The sequence below is a fragment of the Sceloporus occidentalis genome, unplaced genomic scaffold, assembly GCF_023333645.1.
Source record: "Sceloporus occidentalis isolate IW3139 unplaced genomic scaffold, rSceOcc1.0.p SCAF_6, whole genome shotgun sequence".
NCBI lineage: Eukaryota > Metazoa > Chordata > Lepidosauria > Squamata > Phrynosomatidae > Sceloporus > Sceloporus occidentalis.
In genome coordinates, this window is record NW_028316986.1 from 36,551,002 (window position 1) to 36,571,877 (window position 20,876).

The window sequence follows — 20,876 nt, forward strand, 5'->3', positions numbered from 1 at the left end:
GATTCCACCTGAACATTAGGAGGAACTTCCTGACAGTAAGGGCTGTTCGACAGTGGAACGCACTCCCTCGGAGGGTGATAGAGTCTCCTTCCTTGGAGGTCTTTAAACAGAGGCTGGATGGCCATCTGTCAGGGATGCTTTGAATTGGATTTCCTGCATGGCAGGGGGTTGGACTGGATGGCCCTAGTGGTCTCTTCCAACTCTATGATTCTATGATTCTATGATTCTATGATTCTATGTTATTGTGTAAACCTAAATGTAACCATTGGATGGCAAGAGGGGTTTTTTTTAAAAAAAAAAAAAATCAATTAATTCTGTCTTCTGATCATTGTGCATGTGTTCTTTGCTTAGCAAAGATGAAATAATACTATTTTTGTGTAAATTATTGTGCAAATTAAGGAGAAACTGGTGGGGAAAAGCACTGGTTGTTTTGCTCTTGCATAGAAAGCATAATGTAAACTGGCAATTACCAGGTTTTTCATGGTGCGTATGATATGTCGTGACACTGCTTCTCACTAACAGTAAGAAAAATAGTGAATATTCTTCCTATCCAATATCAACACAAAGAATCAAAACACACACGCGTTTGCTGTTTTTCCAGAAAGGCCATGAGAACAGAATTCAAAGTAAGAGATACACACAGATAAACTTTGTATAGTTTAATCTCATTTTAATATTCACTTTTCTGTGTGGTTTAACTGTATTTTTAAAAAATTGTAAGCTGCTTTGAGTCCCAATTTTGGGAGAAAGGTATGATAGAAATTTATAAATATAACAACAACAAGAACAACAACAACAATAATAATTTTCACAAGCTTCAACTTCTATGCACTTACTATGGCCTTCCAATTATAATGTACTGGACTATCAGTGTGGATGTTAAAAATGCTAAAACAGAGTTTAGTGATGATGAGAGAAAAAAAATCCATGGACTGTTTTAGAAAAAATAATAGCAATAATGCAGCAGTCACTCTTGAGAAAATTTAACAGTGGTCTATGAACTGATAGTAATGAACGAATTACCTGTGAACTGCCCATCTACAGTGATTGTTCCCAGCGCTTGATTTCTTACAGCAATTATATGGTGCCAACTGTTATCATTATATTGTCTTCCACCGTCATTATCTGGAGTTAGTGCAACAGCAGATCCCTTTTAAAAGATATTTAAACGATTAATAAAAATGTGCCCAGTTAAGTCACTGAGTCATTGTTAAATCAGCCTTCAGATGCAAGGGTAATTTCATTTCAAACAGAAATTAGAATTTCCTACAGTATATAAAGATTCCTCTTGATGTTGAAATAGGGTAGAATGACTCAGAAATTAAACTTTTCAACTCTGTATACAATTCACTGGTGAATTATCATTACACACAACCTCATTGCACATATCTTCATTCAATAACATTAGTGCAATGTACTGAGCTGACTGAAACTGGTTTCAGAGAAGAAGAAAAAACAAATTAAACAAGAATTGCCAGTTGGTCCAATGCCTTTGCTGGCCAGTGACACCTATCATTGACGGTGGCCAGCTGTTTGTTGGTCCTTCCTTGTGCCTGGAATTAAAGAGTGCTGGGGAAAGTACTAGGACTGAAGGGTGCATATATACTGTAGAAAAAATGCAGTTTGACACCAATTTAATTGTCATAGCTCCATCTTACAGAAGCCCAAGATTTATATTTTTTTGAGGTACCAGAACTTGTGTGAAGTTGAGGGCTTTCATGGCAGGCATCTATAGGTTTTTGTGGGGTTTTCGGGCTATGTGGCAATGTTCTAGAAAAGTTTATTCCTGGTATTTTGCCAGTATATGTGGCTGGCATCTTCTAAGAATGCTGGCATGGAAAAGAGTGGGCTATATATATACTGTGTGGCCCTGGGTAGGGGGGAGTGATTTCCACGTTAATCTGTGTATTGTACTGTTGCTGAATGGCAAGGCCTCCGGGTGGGAGGACATGCAAAGAGGGTTAGTGTCTGTTTAGTTAGTGATCATTGTCTGCTGGGAAAACTCCTGACCCCAGGTAGTTTTCATTTGCATTTTGCTGGGTCTTGATTTTAATGTTTTTCAGGATTGGTAGCCAAACTTTGCTAATTTTAAGGGTTTCTTTTTTCTGTTGAAGTTGTCTTGGTGTTTGTGGATTTCAATAATTTCCCAGAAGACAAAATGGGGCTTGACAGGGTGGTGTGGAGCCACCCTTTTTTTCACCCGAGGGATGCCACAGCAACCAAACCCTGCGGCCTCCCTCTGCACCAAAAACAACATGCTAAAAGCGGGTTCTTTTTGGTGCTCGCAGCAGATGCCATGAATGTGCCATTGGTACACTGTCGTGCGTCAACAACGCAAGTGCGGTGCCATGACATGTGGACACTGTACCACACTTGTGTCACCATAGCAGCCCCCATGTGGAAGGGGCTGTGTCATGATAGCTCAGGAGCATGTGGTCACTCCACATTCCCAAGCCCTAAAATCGGCCCCATGATCTCTAATTAAGCAAACACTAATCCTTTTTGCATATCCTCCCACCCTGAGGCTTTGCTATTCAACAACAGAACAATATACTGATTAACATGGAAATCACTCCTCCCTATCGGGGGTTACACTATACACACACACACACACACACACACACACACACACTCAACTCTCTTCCGTGCCAGCATTCTATGAAGATGCCAGCCACAGATGCTGGCGAAATGTCAGGAATAAACTTTCTAGAACATGGCCACTTAGCCTGAAAAACCCACAAAAAATGAACCAGCACTCCTTTGCAGATAAATCTAATGACCTTGTAAAACTGCAAACCCCAGGATTCCATAGGATAGAGCCACAGCACTCAAAGTGGTGTCAAACTGCATTATTTTTACAATATAAATGCACCCAATGACATGGAAACAGAAAAGTCAGACATGAGCTGGGAGCCAGGAACCAGGAGTTGTGTGGGTGACAGAAATTTGAAGGACTCAGTCCAGATAAAGAGACTAGATGGTGGGATGAGACTCATGTCTGGAATATAATAACAGAAAGATTTTTACTTTATTTCAAAAGAACAGTCCCAACAGGCAGGAGGAAAGTAGTGTTCTAGGTAACACTATTTTTTTAAAAAATGCTTACAGATAAAAGGGGAAAAAACAATATCGATGTAATTCTTACAGCCTACTAGCTGGAAGACATGGAAGATTTTCACACGGCATCGTTATATCGTTCCTTTATCGTCCCAAAGTGTAGTGGAATCATCATAACAGATAGACGATTCCTGGAATCATCTATCTGTTAAGACAATTCCACTACACTTTGGGACGATAAAGGAACAATATAACAATGTTGTGTGTAAATCTTCATAGACTTTCCTGAAACAAATGATAAAATTTTCACAAAGGCAAATGATAGTAGCAATCAAAGTTTTGACTTCTTTTGCTGAAAAATTCATTCCTCAGAACATAAAAAAAAAAAATATCTTGGATTTAACCCATACCATCAGATAAATTATTCCCATGTCATCTTAGAATTTATGTAGGAATGGCAATAATATTTTAGAAAAATGGCTCGTAATTGCCATTTTGGATCCCACTTGGGATTGAGTGATATGATTGTGAGGTGACTGAGGGCTGAAGCAGACGGCCCAGAAGGAGAGGCCTGTGGCCACTCCAGCCCCAATTATGCCAGCACCACGGTGACTACAAGACCTGCTTCCAAAGTAGGTTGCCACCACAGTCCCAAACAGGCTGCCAGCAGGAGTAGATTAAATCCATTCCTTTTTGGACTGGCTGTTCCTGGCTTGGTGCAGCTTTGGAGCAGCTTCTGGCTGCTCTGGGGGTATGCATCACATAAAGTGGCTTCTGGCCACTTTGGGGGCATAGTGTTAAAGTGAGACATGCTCCCAAAGAGGCCAGAAGCCATCTTACTTGTCCTATGCATTTTGGGCCTGAAATATTGTGGCATAGCCTGTGCCAGTTTTGTTGGGGGATGCAAGGGGTTTGTTGAAGAACAAGGCCCTCATTATTCAAACTATTCCTGACATGGGTGTCTATATTGTGGTCTGCTAATTGTCCCTGGTAGATATGGTGTTAGGAGAGAAAGAGACATTAAATGTATTGACAAAGTCCAGAAAAGGCTAAACAGAGAAATTTGGAATGCCTTGATGAAAGGGTGGCCACTTTTTCTCACATCCTCAGATAATTTTTCAGAAGAATCTACAGAGCTGATGGCATTCATTTAACAAAGGCAGGTAATCTGTTGTTCCTGAGTGATCTGCAACAGGAATTGAGGGGCCTTTTAGTTAGCCTGGTTGGGAAAGGGGGTTAAACAGATGCTTTGGCAAACACCTAAGTCACCCATTTGGTGAAGGGAAGGGCTCTGGATCTGCTTCTTTAGGTCATGGGACCCAGTGGTGGGGAAGGAGACTTTCCTTGGGGCTGGCCTGTGGGTTGCGTCATGAGACTCAAAGGAGGGCTTCTTGAGTTGGTCTTCCAGTAGCAGGCTGCCCAGGGAGCAACCCAGCTTTTGGATGTTCCTTGAGACTCAGATGTTTCTCACCTAGAGTAAACTGGAGAGGAGGTCTGGATGAGACCATCTGCCTCAACTGCTCCCACCCTAGGTTACTCCCTCTTTTGCATATCTCAGGGTTTAAATGTTAAATAGATTAACAGTTAAAATAAAGTGGCCCTAGTTCAACCAATTCTTTGTTCCTGATCTCTTTATTCCCATGATTGGTCAGCAGTAAGTTCCCAATGACAGCATTTTCCATGGAGGAAAATGTCACAGAAATTATTTTCAGGGAAGAAAAATGCTTATTCCTAAGCAGAAAATAATGTTGTTCTTTTGTGAAAAACACCTCACATGCTAATGTTGCATAGAAGAGTTCCCAAATTGTGTATAGTCTTCTTAAACTGCAGTTTTCAAAGATTTTCTCTCTGCAGTATGAAAACTGCTAAAATTACATGTTGCTTCATTCAAGACAAAATTAGCAAAGAATTACATTCTTATATCTGTGATAGAGAGGGCTTTAAAAACTGAACTTAGGAAAGCCAGTTTTTAAAAGCTAACACTCAAAAGATGCAAGGATGGATGACAGAGGAATGCATATATATAGGCAAGGAGGTATACAGTATAGTAGTCTAAAGTTGTAAGATTTATGTTAGAAAGGCAAAGGCTGACAATGAGTAGAGGCTTGTAGGGGGTGCTAAAAACAACAGCTTTTGTACACATTTTCTCTCCCTGCTCCTCGCAACTTTGATTGAGGAAGCATAAACATGGACATTGGAGGTGAAAGCTGTAGGCAGGAGTTTGAATGTATATTGTAATAAACATTCTGTTGAGATGCAGTGCTGGACAGATCTGTGCTTAAGCAATGCATACTTGTATCCACAGTTTATTCTTCAGTCCTCTGAGTTTATATAACTATCTGCTGATTTTTTTGTCCACTGAAGAAAAAAGTAAAGTTGGAAACAATGAAGATTCAGGCAATTGGTTGTCACAGTGAACAAAAAGTGTGCTGGATAACTGAATATGTCAGATTACCACAATCTTCCTTCTTTTCAGTAAAGTTGAAGTAGAGTTAAGATCAAAATTTCAACTTCTGCTTGTTTGTCTCAAAGTTCATTTTTCACCTTATTGTATAGGAATGTAGGGACAGGAATGGCAAGACATTAGCAGGTCCTAGTTATGCATCCAAAGACATAAAAATCAATACCATTTTTGACACTAATTGCATCCTCTTTCAAACACTGCAGATTATTTATGGAAAGCTCTTTATAGCACCACATGAAGTAGCTTGAGGAAGAATCTATTGTCAAAAATGAATGCAGGCTCTGTACTTGGATAAATAAAGGATGGCCATCTACAAATAATCAGTCCTGTCCTTAAAAGAGCAATCACTCATTGAAACAGAGCATATGATAACATTTGAAGGTGACAGCTTCCTGGTGGCATTTGTATGTAAGAAGTGCATACAGAATTAAACTTCTCTCTAATCACAATTTTCTCTGTTCTCTATTAAAACAGATATCCTAAACACGTGCATAATTATAAATTATTACAGAAGACTCATGATTTTAGTGATCTGAGTGACTAGCAACCTGGTAAATGAACTCTGTAAAAATTTTAATATCTGGGAAGAAAAACAGATTCCATTATGATACTAAAAATAACCCAAAATTACAGTATTAGCACTCATGTGCTCAGTGTAGAACAAATATGTATGTTACAGAGAGATTTCCTTTCTTTCAGTTTAAGATATAGTATTTAATAAAATGCATTATTGATGATGGTAAAGATATCTAAATTAAGATTTACAGTATGTATAGTTCTGGAAGAACTTGAGCAAGGAAATCAGCATAGCTAACTGTAATCAGAATGACAATGGTACAGAAATAGAAACAGTAGACTGAATGCACGCTGTGTTATTAAGCATTTTTTCAGCAGCCATCAGCTATCACACAATTATGTCAATCAGGCCTGTGTCTGAAGTGAGTTCCCATTTAGCTATACAGAAGAAAGCTCTTAGAAGAACATCTTTGTTAAGACATCTGCCTACAAAGCTGAAAGTGCAGAAAAAATATATTTTGCATTGATATTATTATTATTATTATTATTATTATTATTATTATTCATTTCATTTTTTAAACAGAAGATGCTGCATTAGACAATCTTTGCAACTTTCCCCCTCCTAGCACTTTTGACAAGTTCACTGCACTACTTGGGGAAAACCCCAAGCATTTTCACAAGGGTGTGTGTGTAGTAATTAACCAACAGTTTATTCATCAGAGTACTGTAATCACTTTTCTAAAACCTGATGTCATCATGATAAGCATATATGGTATAGATTTAAAAACAAACAAACAAACAAAAAAAACAAAACCAATACCATGATGATATATATTATGTACCAAACACATTGCATTTTGTACATTATTTTTTATTGCCTTCCACACTATTTCAACATTTTAATATTTTACAAACACACATTTCATTATCGTAGTTTAATAATTAAAACCAGAACTGGTGTCATGCCCAATTAATGTGCCCTGGTAGCATGCCCATTAGTTTTTCCATTAGTGAATTCAACAATACTAATGGGATTACTAGCATGGGATGCTAATTGGGCGTGACATAAGAAACTGGCTTACTTCTTAGCATACCCTTGCTAATGATGAAATTAATGAGCATTTTATTAAATGCTGTCTCATCAAAGTGTACTTAGTTAGCGTTAAAATTGTTACAAACGATGCTGCATGCCAAAGATCAGGTGTCTCCAAAAGTGATTCTTTATATGTTTTGGCAACAACCCGGACCATTTTATTTTATTCTTCATAAATCATATTTGTTGCCACCCAACTGCAACATTTTAAGTTACATACCTACATCTGACAACCAGTGTAAATTTGTAAAGAATCACACTGTGGATTTGCGTATTTCTGAATTCTTCTTCAACATGTAAAAAGCTAAATGGCTACAATCTACAACTCATTTACTTTGCAATAGTATAGCTAGCTTTAATAGGAATCGTATGGGAGTAAAAGAATTTCATCCATAGTAATCACATTTAAGTATTCTGTGTTAAATAACATCATTCACATTTCAAAAAGAATCACCACTATACAGAAAGTATAGATACATGCAGACTAGACTGCCCTTGGAGAAAAACCCTACATCCTCCTGTTAGGTATGTGCCTAGAAACTTTGTAGAATGGGAACACCATTTAAAACAAACAATAACAAGAAACAAACATCTGCTCATAGTAATTAGAGATGGGAGAATTTAGTTTATATCAGTAGAAACTGCTGCCTGTCATGTACTGGGAAAATGAAACTGCTTATTGTCAGGCTTTAGTCCTCCAGATGTTTCAGACTTCAGCTCCTATAATTCCTGAGTGCTGGCCATGCTAGCTAGGGCTTATGGAAGCTGAAGTCCAAAACACCTGAAGCATCAAAGTTTAAGAATCGTTTAATTTGAGCTGTAAAGAACCTTTCCAAGGTGTTGAAACTACTTGGGGAGTAGGTTTTATCCCCTTGGATAATTCCTCTAAGATTTACACTAAAATCCACAGTGCATTCACTGCTCTACTGACATGAGACCTCCCAGCTCCCACTGGTCTACAGCCAGTTCTGGTCTACATCTACATCTAAAAGCTTGTTTATAAAAATATATACATGAGGGGAAAATGCATATAAAACACATTTTAAGAAAAGAAAATGTACAATATGCATATATTTGAGACACCTTTAAAATGTGGCTATTATGAAAGATGACATACAAATAGTGTATTCTAGGGAAAATTGTAGATGTTTCAGGAGAATTCACAAATGAAACTAAATACTACTTTTCAGATAGATTTTAGAACAAAATCACAAACTGCTGCAGAAACTGGACATGATTATGACTGAATACATGTGAAACTAATACACTGATATGGACTTATTTGTCTTTTTCTGACATTATCTAGAGGTAATCTTAATCAAATTTACAGATGATACAAAACTAGGAGTAGATAACACATTGGAAGATAGAAACAGAATTCAAATGGACCTCGATACACTAGAAACTGTGGCTGAAATTAATAAAATGAAATTTATCAAGGAAAAAAATGCAAAATTCTACATTTAGGCAACAAAAACCAAATGCACTGGTATAGGATGGGGGATACTTGTCTCAGCAGTACTGCATGTGAGGAAGACCTTGGGATTATTGTTGATCATAAATTGAAGATGAGCCAGCAGTGTGGTGCTGCAAAGAAGGCACACAACAAATGACACCAACCAAAAAAGTGGGTTGTAGTGTTGTTGGACGTGCACCATTGTAACTTACTAACACTTTTTTGCTGCAATATTATTTTCTTTGGTTAGAACTGCTGAGTATAAGCAAAATAGGATTATGATTATCCTCTCATAAGCAAACAGTGCAGCCTCATCCCACCACCTCTACTGGGCAGCTTGCACTTAACACACTGTAGTTACACCAAGAATCCTACACCTTAGCAAGCCCATTCTTATAAAAGGAAACTCCTCTAAATTTCCACTTTTGGTGCAAAGCTTTCAGCATCTCATTCTAAACTCTATGGTTGCTCCCACTAGCATACAAAACAGACCCATGTTCAGGAACTGAAGAAGAAGGGACTGCTAGATCTCTTAAGGTATAAGGCAATTTGGTATTTTATTTAGATCATTGATGGAAATCATCAAACTCTACAGATATTGTTGGACTGCATATCCTAGCAGCCCTAACTAACATTTTTAATGGTGACGTGTGATGGGAGCTGCACTGCAACAATATCTGGAGACATGCACTATTCACGTAGTGAGACAGTGGCTAGGCAGAAAGTAGAAACTATGCTGTGTCCTTTTGAAAGAATGACAATTTTGGTTTGTAATTTTAAAATAACCCATTAACCTCTTCATTAACATACAGACAAGCCAACAAGTCACTGTGATAGCATTGTGCTAGCATAAGGTCTATGGTTAAAGTAAAACACTAGAATCTAGTAAAAAAGACAATGGGATAATCTTTATATAGGTATTTTTTTGTCAATGCTGTTTTGGTTTCAGCTATGGGTAATATGGTTATTACAAGCCTCTATTAATTTCCCAATGAATATCTTTTATATATTAGCAATAGCAATAACAAGTACATTTCTATACCACTTATCAGTGCACTTAAGCACTCCCTAAGCAGTTTACAAAGTGTAAGCTAATTGCCCCCAACAAGCTGGGTACTCATTTTAGCAACCTTAGAAGGGTACTCATTTTAGCAACCTTAGACTCTTTTTACTTAAGAGTCAAGCTTGATCTCTTGGCTGATATTGAACTCACAACCTTGCAGTTTATGGGTGTGTGGTTGCAGTATAGACATTTAACCACTGCACCACCAGGGCTCCTTTATTTATTTATTCTGTCAGATACTTTATTTTTAAAAGGAATGTCTTCATTTTTGCATAACTTAACACTACCTCACTGAAGATTTGTCAGTAACTGCAAAGTTGTTCAATTATGCCATGAATTCATGGAGGCCAAACAGTTGGATCTCTGAAACTTAATTCAATTTGACTTCATAACCTCTTCAGAACTCAGTACAGAGGAACCATAGGTGTTTCAGCTTATGCCCCCTAATTGACTCTGCTACATGTAGTTTAGATGAACCCATTAACCTTTTCATTAATACACAGAGAAAGAGTGAAAATTATCATATCATATAATGAAAGGCACAAAATACTCTTGCAACTAGCATCAATATTATTTTTTTTTACTACTTTATTGTACCTGTGGATCAAACAGGAAGTAGGGACGTCCACTTTGCAACTGAAGTGCAATATATTCCTCTTGATTCCCAGGTGAAATGGAAAAAAGAATGAGCCCATCAAGTTCTGTAGTTCTGAAACTCACTTTAATACCTGGTTATGAAAAAGAAAAGAGGTATTTAAACTTGTACATTAATTCATAGCATGCAAATCCATCTATGGGATCAGAAATAAAAAGCTAGAATTATGATCTAGACAGAGATGCAAATGACACTGGTATTACATATATTAGAAACTCATGTACACGCAAGACCTTATCTGAATATTTTTGGGGATTATAACTCTCAAAAGATCAAGTAAACGTTCACATGGTCCTCTGTGGGATAGCCAATGGATGTACTCCTACAATGGTCACAAATCTATTCTTGATTCAACTATTTTTCTCCTGAAGCTGTATGGGAACTCTGCTGGTGTCAAACTTGAACAGGACAGCCTCCAGCACTGGAAGAGCTCCTCTAGCTTCAGAAGAAGTAACAGTAAACAATGGTTTTACCACTATGGGGTGGTAGTTTCACCAGTAATCCCAGTCTTTTCTCTGGGGAGAGTCAGCCCTCAGCCTCCATGGGGGATCCATTCTGGATCCCCCCCACAACAGATACCGCAGGTGTTCAAGCCCACATTATCCGTAATGGCAGAGTGTGCACCTATTATTATTATTATTATTATTATTATTATTTATCGTGTTTATTTATATAGCGCCATAAGTTTTGCATGGCACATTACAAAGTTCAAAACAATATAAAACCTGCCAATGGTGTATACTTTAAAATCATAACATATAAAATATAATAAATAGACTGTTTATCCCATTAAAATAGCTTTACAACTATAAAACTATAGACAAACAATATATCCTAGTCTGATATCAAGCTGTAGTTTGAAATGCTTCCGTAAACAAAAAAAGTATTTAATTTGGAGTTAAAATTAACTAGAGAAGTAATAGTCTGCCAGTGTTTAGGGAGGTGGTTCCTGGAATAAGGAGCGGCAAGGGAGAAAGGGTGAATCCAAGCCAGAGAAGAAGAAACTCGTGACTGGGTCAGAAGTACTGAGCCTCTGGATTGCAGCTTGAACTGAATGATAGGAGGAGATAAGAGCTGACAGATGGGGGGGGGGGCAAACCATGGAAGAATTTGAAGGTTAAAAGAAGAAGCTTATACCAAATCCCGAAAAGAATGGGGAGCCAATGAAGAGATATCAACACAGGAGTGACATGGTCAAAATGGTGAGCCAAAAAGATAATCCTAGCAACACAGTGTTGAATGGAACTGAGGTGGGACAAAGGAAGCGCTGTCAAAAAGGTTGCAGTAGTAAAGGTGAGAGATAACCAGGACATGAACCAAAGTCTTAGCAGTAGAAACTGAAAGAAGAGGTCTGATTTTAGCTATATTATAAAGGAATAATGGGCAAGACTTGGTTGTAATTGAAAATGAATATTGTGAAGTAGGTTTTGGTGAGAAAATAAGTAGTTTTGTTTTAAGTGCTGACGAAGCATCCATGTTGATATAGATGAGAGACATGATGTAACACATTGTTCAGTATCCAAAGAGAATTCTGAAGTGGAAAAGTATAATTGGGTATCATTGGCACAGAGATGATATTGAAAACTGTAGGAGCTGATAACATTACCTAAAATAGAGTATATAAAGAAAATAACAACAGACCTAGGATGGAGCCTTGAGGGACTCCAACCAGTAACGAGATGGATGTAGAAACCTGAGCTACAACTACCACAGCAAATGACCAGTTTAAAAGGTTTGATGGTGCCTATGTGTGGCTGCATTGTCATTGGGAAGAACGAAACTTAATGGCGTTGAGCCACATGCATATACCATGATGGGACAACAGAAGCTGTCCCTAATGGTGGCCTGGCCACGGGCATACATTGCCATTGGGGACAATGCAGGCATCTGCGGATGCTCAGATCCATGGATGGCAAATCTTCGTATACTGAGGGCCAACTGTACTGTGGTAAGAGGGTTTAATCTTAACAATGACATGTAAGACAATGCATTGGATTAAAGGTTTGTATATCACAGCTGAAAAATTTACTTCTTCCTAGGTTGAGCATAATATTGAAAAGAATGCGTAAACCTAGATCTATCTTCCTTGAATATGATGACAAACCACTAGCCTCTAAAGTAACATGAAGTTTAGGTAGTGCCTGATGGCCTTACACCTGCTTTTGTCAATGCTGTGTGACAAATAAAATTTCAGGAAGATCCATCTCCTGTCCTAGAACTCGTCATCACCAGATTCTGCATCTTTATTTCCCTCTGTGGAAAACAATGGGTACCAAAGAAAATGGATAAGGGATCATTGTAGGTTGAATCTGATACAACTGTACATTATATCATGACATTGTTGACTCATGGTACACAGGTAGTTACAATCAACAATGTGCTGTTACCTCATATACTTCAATACTCATGTCCTTATGATCGCTCTTTAGTACATTTAACAAATAACAGGCTAATTTATTGTGTTTCCCCCAGCTGCATCAAACAAATCAACTTCTTCATATTCACTTTTCTCTTCCTTTACCAGGCAGAAAATAATGGACACTTCCCTTATAGATAATATCTATTATGAAAAATTAAAGAATCGTAACTGCAGCACATATTCATATTGTATAACGTTACTAATTACATCACACCACAAGCAGTATCCTTTGACCCACATGCTTTAATCATCCCACAGGTTGTCACCCAGTGCATTGCAAGGTACTCACCGATATTAAGAAATTCACTTGAGATAATGAGTATCAATCATGCTATTAAAATAGCTGTTCAAAGCTATGTGACAGCTGACTGAGTAAACATGACTGGGGAAATAATCAAAAGCTCTTTTATGCCCTGTTTACATTTCAAAGGCTTGGGATACAAAAGGAAATGAGAATTGGATAGAAAAGTAGAAAAATATGTCCCCAGGATAAAGTCAAGCTTATTTAATTATTGATTATTTATTTATTTATTTATATCGATAATTTAACTGATTTTCCACTTAAATATTGAAAGTGGTTGAAAATAGAAAGGGGGGGCTATATGTATATCTGGGGGAACCTACAAAATCCTATATGCGCCTACTCAAAAGCAAGTCTAATAAGTTCAATGAAATTTATTTATTTATTTATTCGGTTAGTTTTATGTCCTGCCTTTCCTACAAAGTGTGCATAGAAAGATACATGGTTCCCCTTCCTTCCATATTACCTTCACAAGAATCCTATGGCAGGCTAGAACCTTGATGACTGAACCAAAGGCACCAAATGGGTTTCATGTTTGGGAGAATTATGTTGCTGGATTTTTCCTTCTTGGGCATTACAATTTGCATGTATGCATTTGTATATAAATAATAGCCCCATTAGATATTAGCATTACATTCTCCCTAACACTACAAGAGTGCTAAACTATGTACATTATCCCCCTGCCCCCCACATGTCATAATATTGTTGTATGCCATTGCCACTGCTGGAGTTGTGGCCCACTATCTCCTTCTAATGCTGTTAGAGAGCCTCACTTTTCATCTGACATTCCTCAGCAGTCCAGTCATGACCCTTTAACCTCATCTCAGAGGCAACTTTTTCAAAAATGTCAATATTCCAATGGCACTCCTTGAGCTACCGTTGCACTTTCTCCTCATCCCACAAGGCAATGAGGTCTCTTATCTCCTGATGTCTCCACAAAATGTCCCTGCCACCTTTAATTTACCCTGAGCTTTCGCATTGCTTTAGCCATTGCTATTTATGGGAATAATTTTTTCAAAAAAGAATGTGCTGTAAAATGACCAGGAGAATATGAAAGCCCTATATGCACCTAGCTTAACCTACCCACCCACCCACTCACAAAAGCTGTTAAGAGGCTTTTGAGTCTGAAAACCTTTATCATAAAAAAAATAGAACAAATGCACATGAGCACCTCAGAAGATAAGCACCAAAGCACACACATGTTCCAAAATGGTGCTACCTTCACAAACAGACACGGGAAATTCTGTTTCCTGGCAGAAAGTGATCATGTGAAGGTCTGTCCCACCCCACTGCCATTCTTCTGCTGAAAATCTGAAGCCATGCAAAGGTATGCAAAGCGGATGGCTACACATTCAATAATGTGCATCTCACAGATACTCCGATAAAAACTGAATCCCTTTTCTACTGAGTTTATGGAGGGTTCCCCCCACTAGTAAAACCCTGAATACCCTCTAATTTGCATGGGGCCAGGTCACAGTCTACAGTCTAATTGAATGAGAAGTATTTTAATCATGTAGACAATCCATCAGTGGGACTTCAAATCTGACTTTCTCAAATTACACTATAATCTGCTTTATTCACTAACCTGCATGGACACCCTAGTGTATAAGACTACAACATGTAACAATGAATGATAGATACAAAGTTACAAGAGGTTAGGCAAAACTATATAATATAGTTAAAATCATTGTGCTGCAACTCAACTGAATATTATCAGCACAGAAGTATTTGCATCAGCATATTTGCTTATATCATTGCTATAACAGTATTGGCACAATTTACAGGTTTTAGCAATAGCAAGTACATTTTTATATCACTTATCAGTGTACCTAAGCACTCCCTAAGTGGTTTACAAAGTGTAAGCTAATTGCCCTCAACAATCTGGGTACTCATTTTAGCAACCTCAGAAGGATTGAGCCCTTCGCTGGTATTGATCTCGCAACCTTATTGCATACTGTATATTACTGACCAGTACTGAAAACAAAATATTAAGAGATGTTCATAAGCATATCAAAGGCTACATAATGACAATGATCTACATCTGGTTTTCTGATGTTAGCTACCCTCAAGTGGACCTTAACTCATAGTGACCATGAATATGAGAAATCTCCAAGTCCCTCTATTCTCCACTTCTCTGCCTAGGTTTTATAGGTTCAGGTACATGACCTCCCTAATTGAATCCAGCCATCTGGCATGCACCCTTCATAGATTACCACACTACACTCTTATAGTGCTGCTATTCCACTTTAACTGCTCTGGCTGCCTCCTGTTGCATTCTGGGATTTGCAGTTTAAGAAGGGGCATTTAGAATTCTCATCCAGAGAGCTCTTAGGCCTCACTGAACTACAAGCTTCACAATGCAACAGGAGGCATCCAGAGCAGTAAAAGTGGAATAAGCAGCACTATGAGTATAGTGCAGCAATCTACCTCCTCTCTTTCTACTGCCTTCTACATTTCCTAGCATTATTGTCTTTTCTAGTGAGTCATGTCTTCTCATGATGTGGCCATATTATGACAGCTTCAGATTAATAATCTTGGCTTCCAGGGAGAGTTCAGGCTTGATCCACACTATTCTCACCAGTGTTCTCTAGCACTACATCTCAAATGACTTGCTTTTCTTTTTATCCACTTTCTTCACTGTGCAGCTCCTACATCCATATATGGTGATGGGAAATATGATAAGGCAATTCTAATTTAAGTGCTCAGCAGAGTCTGTGTTGAAAGTGAAGACCCGGTATATTATGATTCAGCCTTTTCTTACATCCCATTATAGAATGAAAGGATTCTAAGCATAGCTTTTGCTGCTTCCTATTAACTTTTTATGAACTCTAATATTCTGTCTTCCAAACCAATTGACCCTGGAAAGGATATTTAGTACATACCCCCTTTCAAAGATCAGGGATCCCAATGCAGTGATGTGCAAGAATATGACTTATTTTGCTTGTTTTTCAGACAATACAATAAGGACAGTGTGATATCATAGGTTTGTGTATAAATTGTTGCTTGATTTGTTGTGTGAGTAAGAGGTGAGTAGCTGTTGGGAGGGAGAGAGTGGAGTGTTTCAGTGGATGCTGATTGTTGGAACATTTGAGGAAATTTGTGTGAGGCAAAGAATGAATGACAGTTGGAAGTTCAGTCTGAGTAAAAGAGTAGTTGTAGCTTAGGGTTTGAAAGGAGTACAGCAAGGAAAAGTGATTTGAATTAGACTAGGGTTGCAGTGAGGAACATGAGTTTGAGCTGAGTGATTGGTAAGAGCCTGATTTACCTTTCAAAGAGAGTGTATGGTTTTTTAACATTAAACAAAAATAGTGTGCTGTTGTGATGTATCACACATCCCTAGAAGTGTACACTGTTGGCCAGGGCCGGCTCTAGGTATTTTGCCACCCTAGGCGAGAAATATTTTGGCACCCCTGTCACACCTCATAATTATTTTGACCCCTTGATTTCTGCTGTTTCGTTTGTAAAAGCAAAACATGACATAAAACTTAGGTTCCAATCTCTCCTCACAGTATTCAGAATTAATCAAAAAACCAATTAGGTTTTTACGGGTTAAAGACTTTTTTATTGCTGAGATATTTGGAATGGAGACTAATGCATACATATTCCTTTTGCAAGCTGGAAGCATTATAAATAATAATAATAATAATAATAATAATAATAATATATTTATTTATATCTCGTCTCTCCCTGTTTTGGATCAAGGTGGGTAACAACAAACATTAGAACAATAAAAATGGAACATAACAAATCACAAGTAAAAAACATAGCAAAGCAAAAGTATATAAAATCCAGTTCCCTATCCCCCTCCCACCTTAAAATAGCATTATTCATTCTAATGATGTGGAAAAATCTGGATCCCATCCCCATGAATTTGTGGCGTAGTAGTGGTTCATCTATGACCCCTAAAAACTAAAAATCTTCACCTAAGGGGCAGAAAAAGATGTCATAAGAAAGAGAAGAAAACGAGTAGGGTCACCAGGTGAGAGGACCAGGGCTGCTGCCACACTGCAGAATTAATGTAGTTTGACACCACTTTAGCTGCCCTTGGCTCCCACAGTGACCAGCTGTCCTAACTGCAAAGGAGGACAAGGCACCGCAAAATGTAGGGCTTTCAAGTAAAATGGAGGCCATGACCAAGTAAAAGCTGAAACTCCTCATATAAATGTAAATCCATGCGTCTTAGTGATGCTCAAAAGGGAGAACATTTTTGGAATTCCTCCTGGACAGAAGACTGAAATGTAAGATATACCCCAGAAAAAGAGGACATCTGGTCATCTTGCTGGTTCCATGCTATGGAGCCCTGGGATTTGTAGTTTGTTGTGGCTCCACTGCTCTCTGACTGAGAAGGCGAAATCTCCTCCAAAAATCCAAATCCCAGGATTCCATAGCAAGGAGACAGGTCATTTAAAGCAGTATCAAATTGCATTATTTCTGCAGTGTAGGTGCAGCCTATGAAACAAGGATGGGAATGGCTCCAGGGTGAGAAATAAAAGACACATAGTAAGCACACCATTTACAGCACTTTAGAAATAAACTATAACAACAACAACAACAAGAGTGGGCAAGCCACACTCTCAGCCTCAAAGGAAGGCCATGGCAAAGCTTCTCTGAACTCATATTGCCAAGAAAATCCCATGATAGGTTCCCCTCAGGGCAGGGCAGAACTTCTCCTCTACCAGGACATGTCCTCCATTCCAACCTTCTGTCCAGGAGGTATTCTAAAACATCCTCCATTTTGAGCATGACTAAGAAGCATGCATTTACATTTCTAGGAGTGTTTTGAGCTTTTCTTGAGTCCTGTCCTCCTTTTTTCTTGAATGTCTTCCATTTTGTGGTGCCTTCTTTTGCAGTGAAGACATCTGGACACCCTGGGAAGAAGACCAAGCTTTTAAAGTGTATTGCTGGAGCCAGTGTGACCTAGTTGTTTGAGCATTGGACTATGACTCTGGGTTCAAATCCCAGCTTGTCCATGGAAACCCACTCTCTCAGCCTCAGAGGAAGGCCATGGCTAGCCTCCTCTGAACAAACCTTGCCAAGGAAACCCCATGAGAGGGTGGCCAGGAGGCAGAAAGGACTTGAGGACACACAGCAACAAACAACAACAAGGGGGTCTGGAAATCAGAGAAAAGAGTGGGTGAGTGGGAAGGGAGGTAAAAGTGGGTGGATAGGGAAGGAATAGGGCCAAAGTCTGGGAAGGAGGAAGGAGTTATGGGGGGAAGGGAGAAATGGGGCCATGGAAACCCACTGGGTGGTTTTGGGGGAGTCACACTCTCTCAGCCTCAGAGGAAGGCCATGGCAAGCCTTTCCTGAACAAGCCTCTCTCTTGGCAAGAGAGGGAGGGAGGGAGGGAGGGAAGGAAGGAAGGAATAGGGAAGTAAGGGGAAAGGTAGGAAAGAAGGAAGGAAGGGGAGGGAGGGGCAGGAGGGAGGGAGGGTAGGAAGGGGAAGAAAGGGGGAAGGTAGGAAAAAAGGAAGGAAGGCAAGAAGGAAGGGGGAGGGAGGGACAGGAGGAAAGAAACAGTGAGGGAAGGAAGGAAGGAAAAGGAGAGAAGAAAGGAAAGAAGGGGAAGGAAAGAAGATAAGAGGGAGGGAGGGAGGGAGGGAGGGAGGGAGGGAGGCACTCTGCACTCCACAACAAACTCCCAGAATTCCATAGCCTTGAGCCAGAAAGAGTTAAAGCAGTGCCAAACCGGGTTAATTCTCCAGTGTGGATGCAGCCCAGGAGTTGCAGAGCGCAGCAAACATCTTCCACCTCCCAGCCTCAGCAAGCAGCTCTCTCTCCCTGCTACTCAGAGGCTGGCAGTGCTGCTGGCTGCTCTGCATGGCTGATTCTATGATCCTCTGGCTAAAGCCTCTCTCTCTCTCTCTGGCGCCCCCTGCAGTTGGGTGCCCTAGGCAGCTGCCTAGTTCGCCTATATGGATGAGCCGGCCCTGCTGTTGGCTGTCTTCAGGGCAATTTTGCTCTCAGGCACCCAACCTTTAAGTGTAATGTCAAGTGAAGCCTTAGCAAATGCCGTAGAGTTTTTTCATGAAAAAAATATTCTACCTCTTTGCAATGAACTCCCTAATCCTTGAAAGGGAGGCTTTTCAAAGTTCCCTTTCCAGACATAGCTGTCTTTGGAAGAGATAATATTTTCCCCTTTGCAAAAATTTAACTTGTACAGGTTGAGAAAAAAGTGAACTGCAACCTTCAGGGGAAGCAGCAGAGGCTATGCTAGCAGTAGACACAATCTTTGCATTTAGTGATGAGTTGTAGAAAAAAAGGCTGAATCAGAATATTCCCATACTTTGGTCTTCCTGCCAAAGATTCTGGCATGAAATTAATCTACAGAGTTTCTGAAATGCTGAAGGAAAAAGAAAGAGACTTTGGACAGCAAGGCTTACTTTTAATTTGCCAGAGAATAGCAATTAATTTTGCAAGACAATAGTAAACAACCCCTAACCCAATTTCCACCAGAAATTAATATAATGGTGTAATAGTTTGACGCAGGGAGACCAGTGACTTAGGGAAACCAGGGTGCAAGCCCCACTTAGCCATGGAAACCCGCTGGGTGACCTTGGGCAAGTCACAATCTCCTCAGAGGAAGGCAGTGGCAAACCCACTCTGAACAATCCTGCCATAAAGAAACCCATGATAAGTTCACCCTAGAGTCACCATAAGTTGGAATTGACTTGAAGGCACACAACAAATTTTCCTTGGCCTAACATGAAGGACACAGAAGACCCTTAAGATGTTCTTATATGCTGAGTACAAACAACCTTCATGGGGGAAATTAATTACTGCACATGATTAGAACTGTTTCTTCAAAATTACAGCATTATTATACATTTTCAATGTAGTTTATTTCCAGGTGAGTCTATACACTGTAGCCCAAGACTACAGGCTTTCCTAATGAAAAATTAACCTTTTACTCTAGCATATGGTACATTTTAAGATGACAGGATAAACTAATATTTATCTTTGTAACAGTCCTGATCCTGACATACATATTTATCAAATGACTAGAGAATTAAATGCAACCTGAATGTCTGAATTATCTTTGTCCAAGTCAAACACCACATAATGAACACAGAAGTTCACATACAGTACTCATTTGTGAGTATTCAAGTGCAGAGTAAGCAAATAATGTGCATTTGAGTAGATATTGTTTATGCTAACTGAACTGGATGAACTGAACTGAACCTTACTTAAAAGGACTCCTTGGTGGGATACAAACCGCCGCTTTGTGGCGTTCCCCTGCCGGCGCCATTTGCTCCGCGAGGGAGCCGTAGCAGCTAAACCGCGCGGCTCCCGCGCGGAGCAAAAAAGAAGCTCCATTTCGGAGCTTCCTTTTGTGGCGCCTCTATGACGTCGCGAGGTGCCGCTGGCGCATTCGCGACATCATAGGCGCCGCGACACGTCTGGACGCTATGCGTCCAGTACGTAAAGATGGCGGCGCCCCTGTGGAAGGGGCGCCGCCATCTTGTACGCATTGTATACATACTAGGGTTAGGGGGGTGCGGAAGCACCGCCCCTTCCTAACCCTAGTACGTATACAATATGTATTATATGGCGGTGTGTAACCTGCCCTTAAGAACCACAGCAAGTTAGATGTTGGTCTGTGTATCACTGTAAATTTGCATAATACAGTTGGCATGCAGCCTTCATATCAAGGTTGGTCTTACGTTGCAGCCTCAACTTGTCACATGGATTTTTCTATATTATGAGCAGAAAATAAAGCGATGAACTGGAAACTCAATTTATATATTGCACCAAGTGTATGGAGCAAAATATCACATTAATTTCTAGAAAGGAACCATTACATGGTGTCCATAACATATAACTGAGTCTTTCATTGACAACTTTCTCAAAG

The 20,876-nt window shown here is 39.4% G+C and overlaps 1 protein-coding gene across 1 annotated transcript in view; it reads right to left on the reverse strand.

The window, feature by feature from the left end:
* Positions 1-20,876, reverse strand: part of USH2A (usherin) — a 665,032-nt gene that overhangs the window by 423,529 nt on the left and 220,627 nt on the right. The window contains exons 21-22 of the mRNA XM_089528326.1: positions 10,247-10,377; positions 1,024-1,150 (exon numbers count right to left, since the gene is read on the reverse strand). Of these exons, the coding sequence (XP_089384452.1) occupies positions 1,024-1,150; positions 10,247-10,377 (258 nt within the window). The remainder of the gene's footprint in view (positions 1-1,023; positions 1,151-10,246; positions 10,378-20,876) is intronic.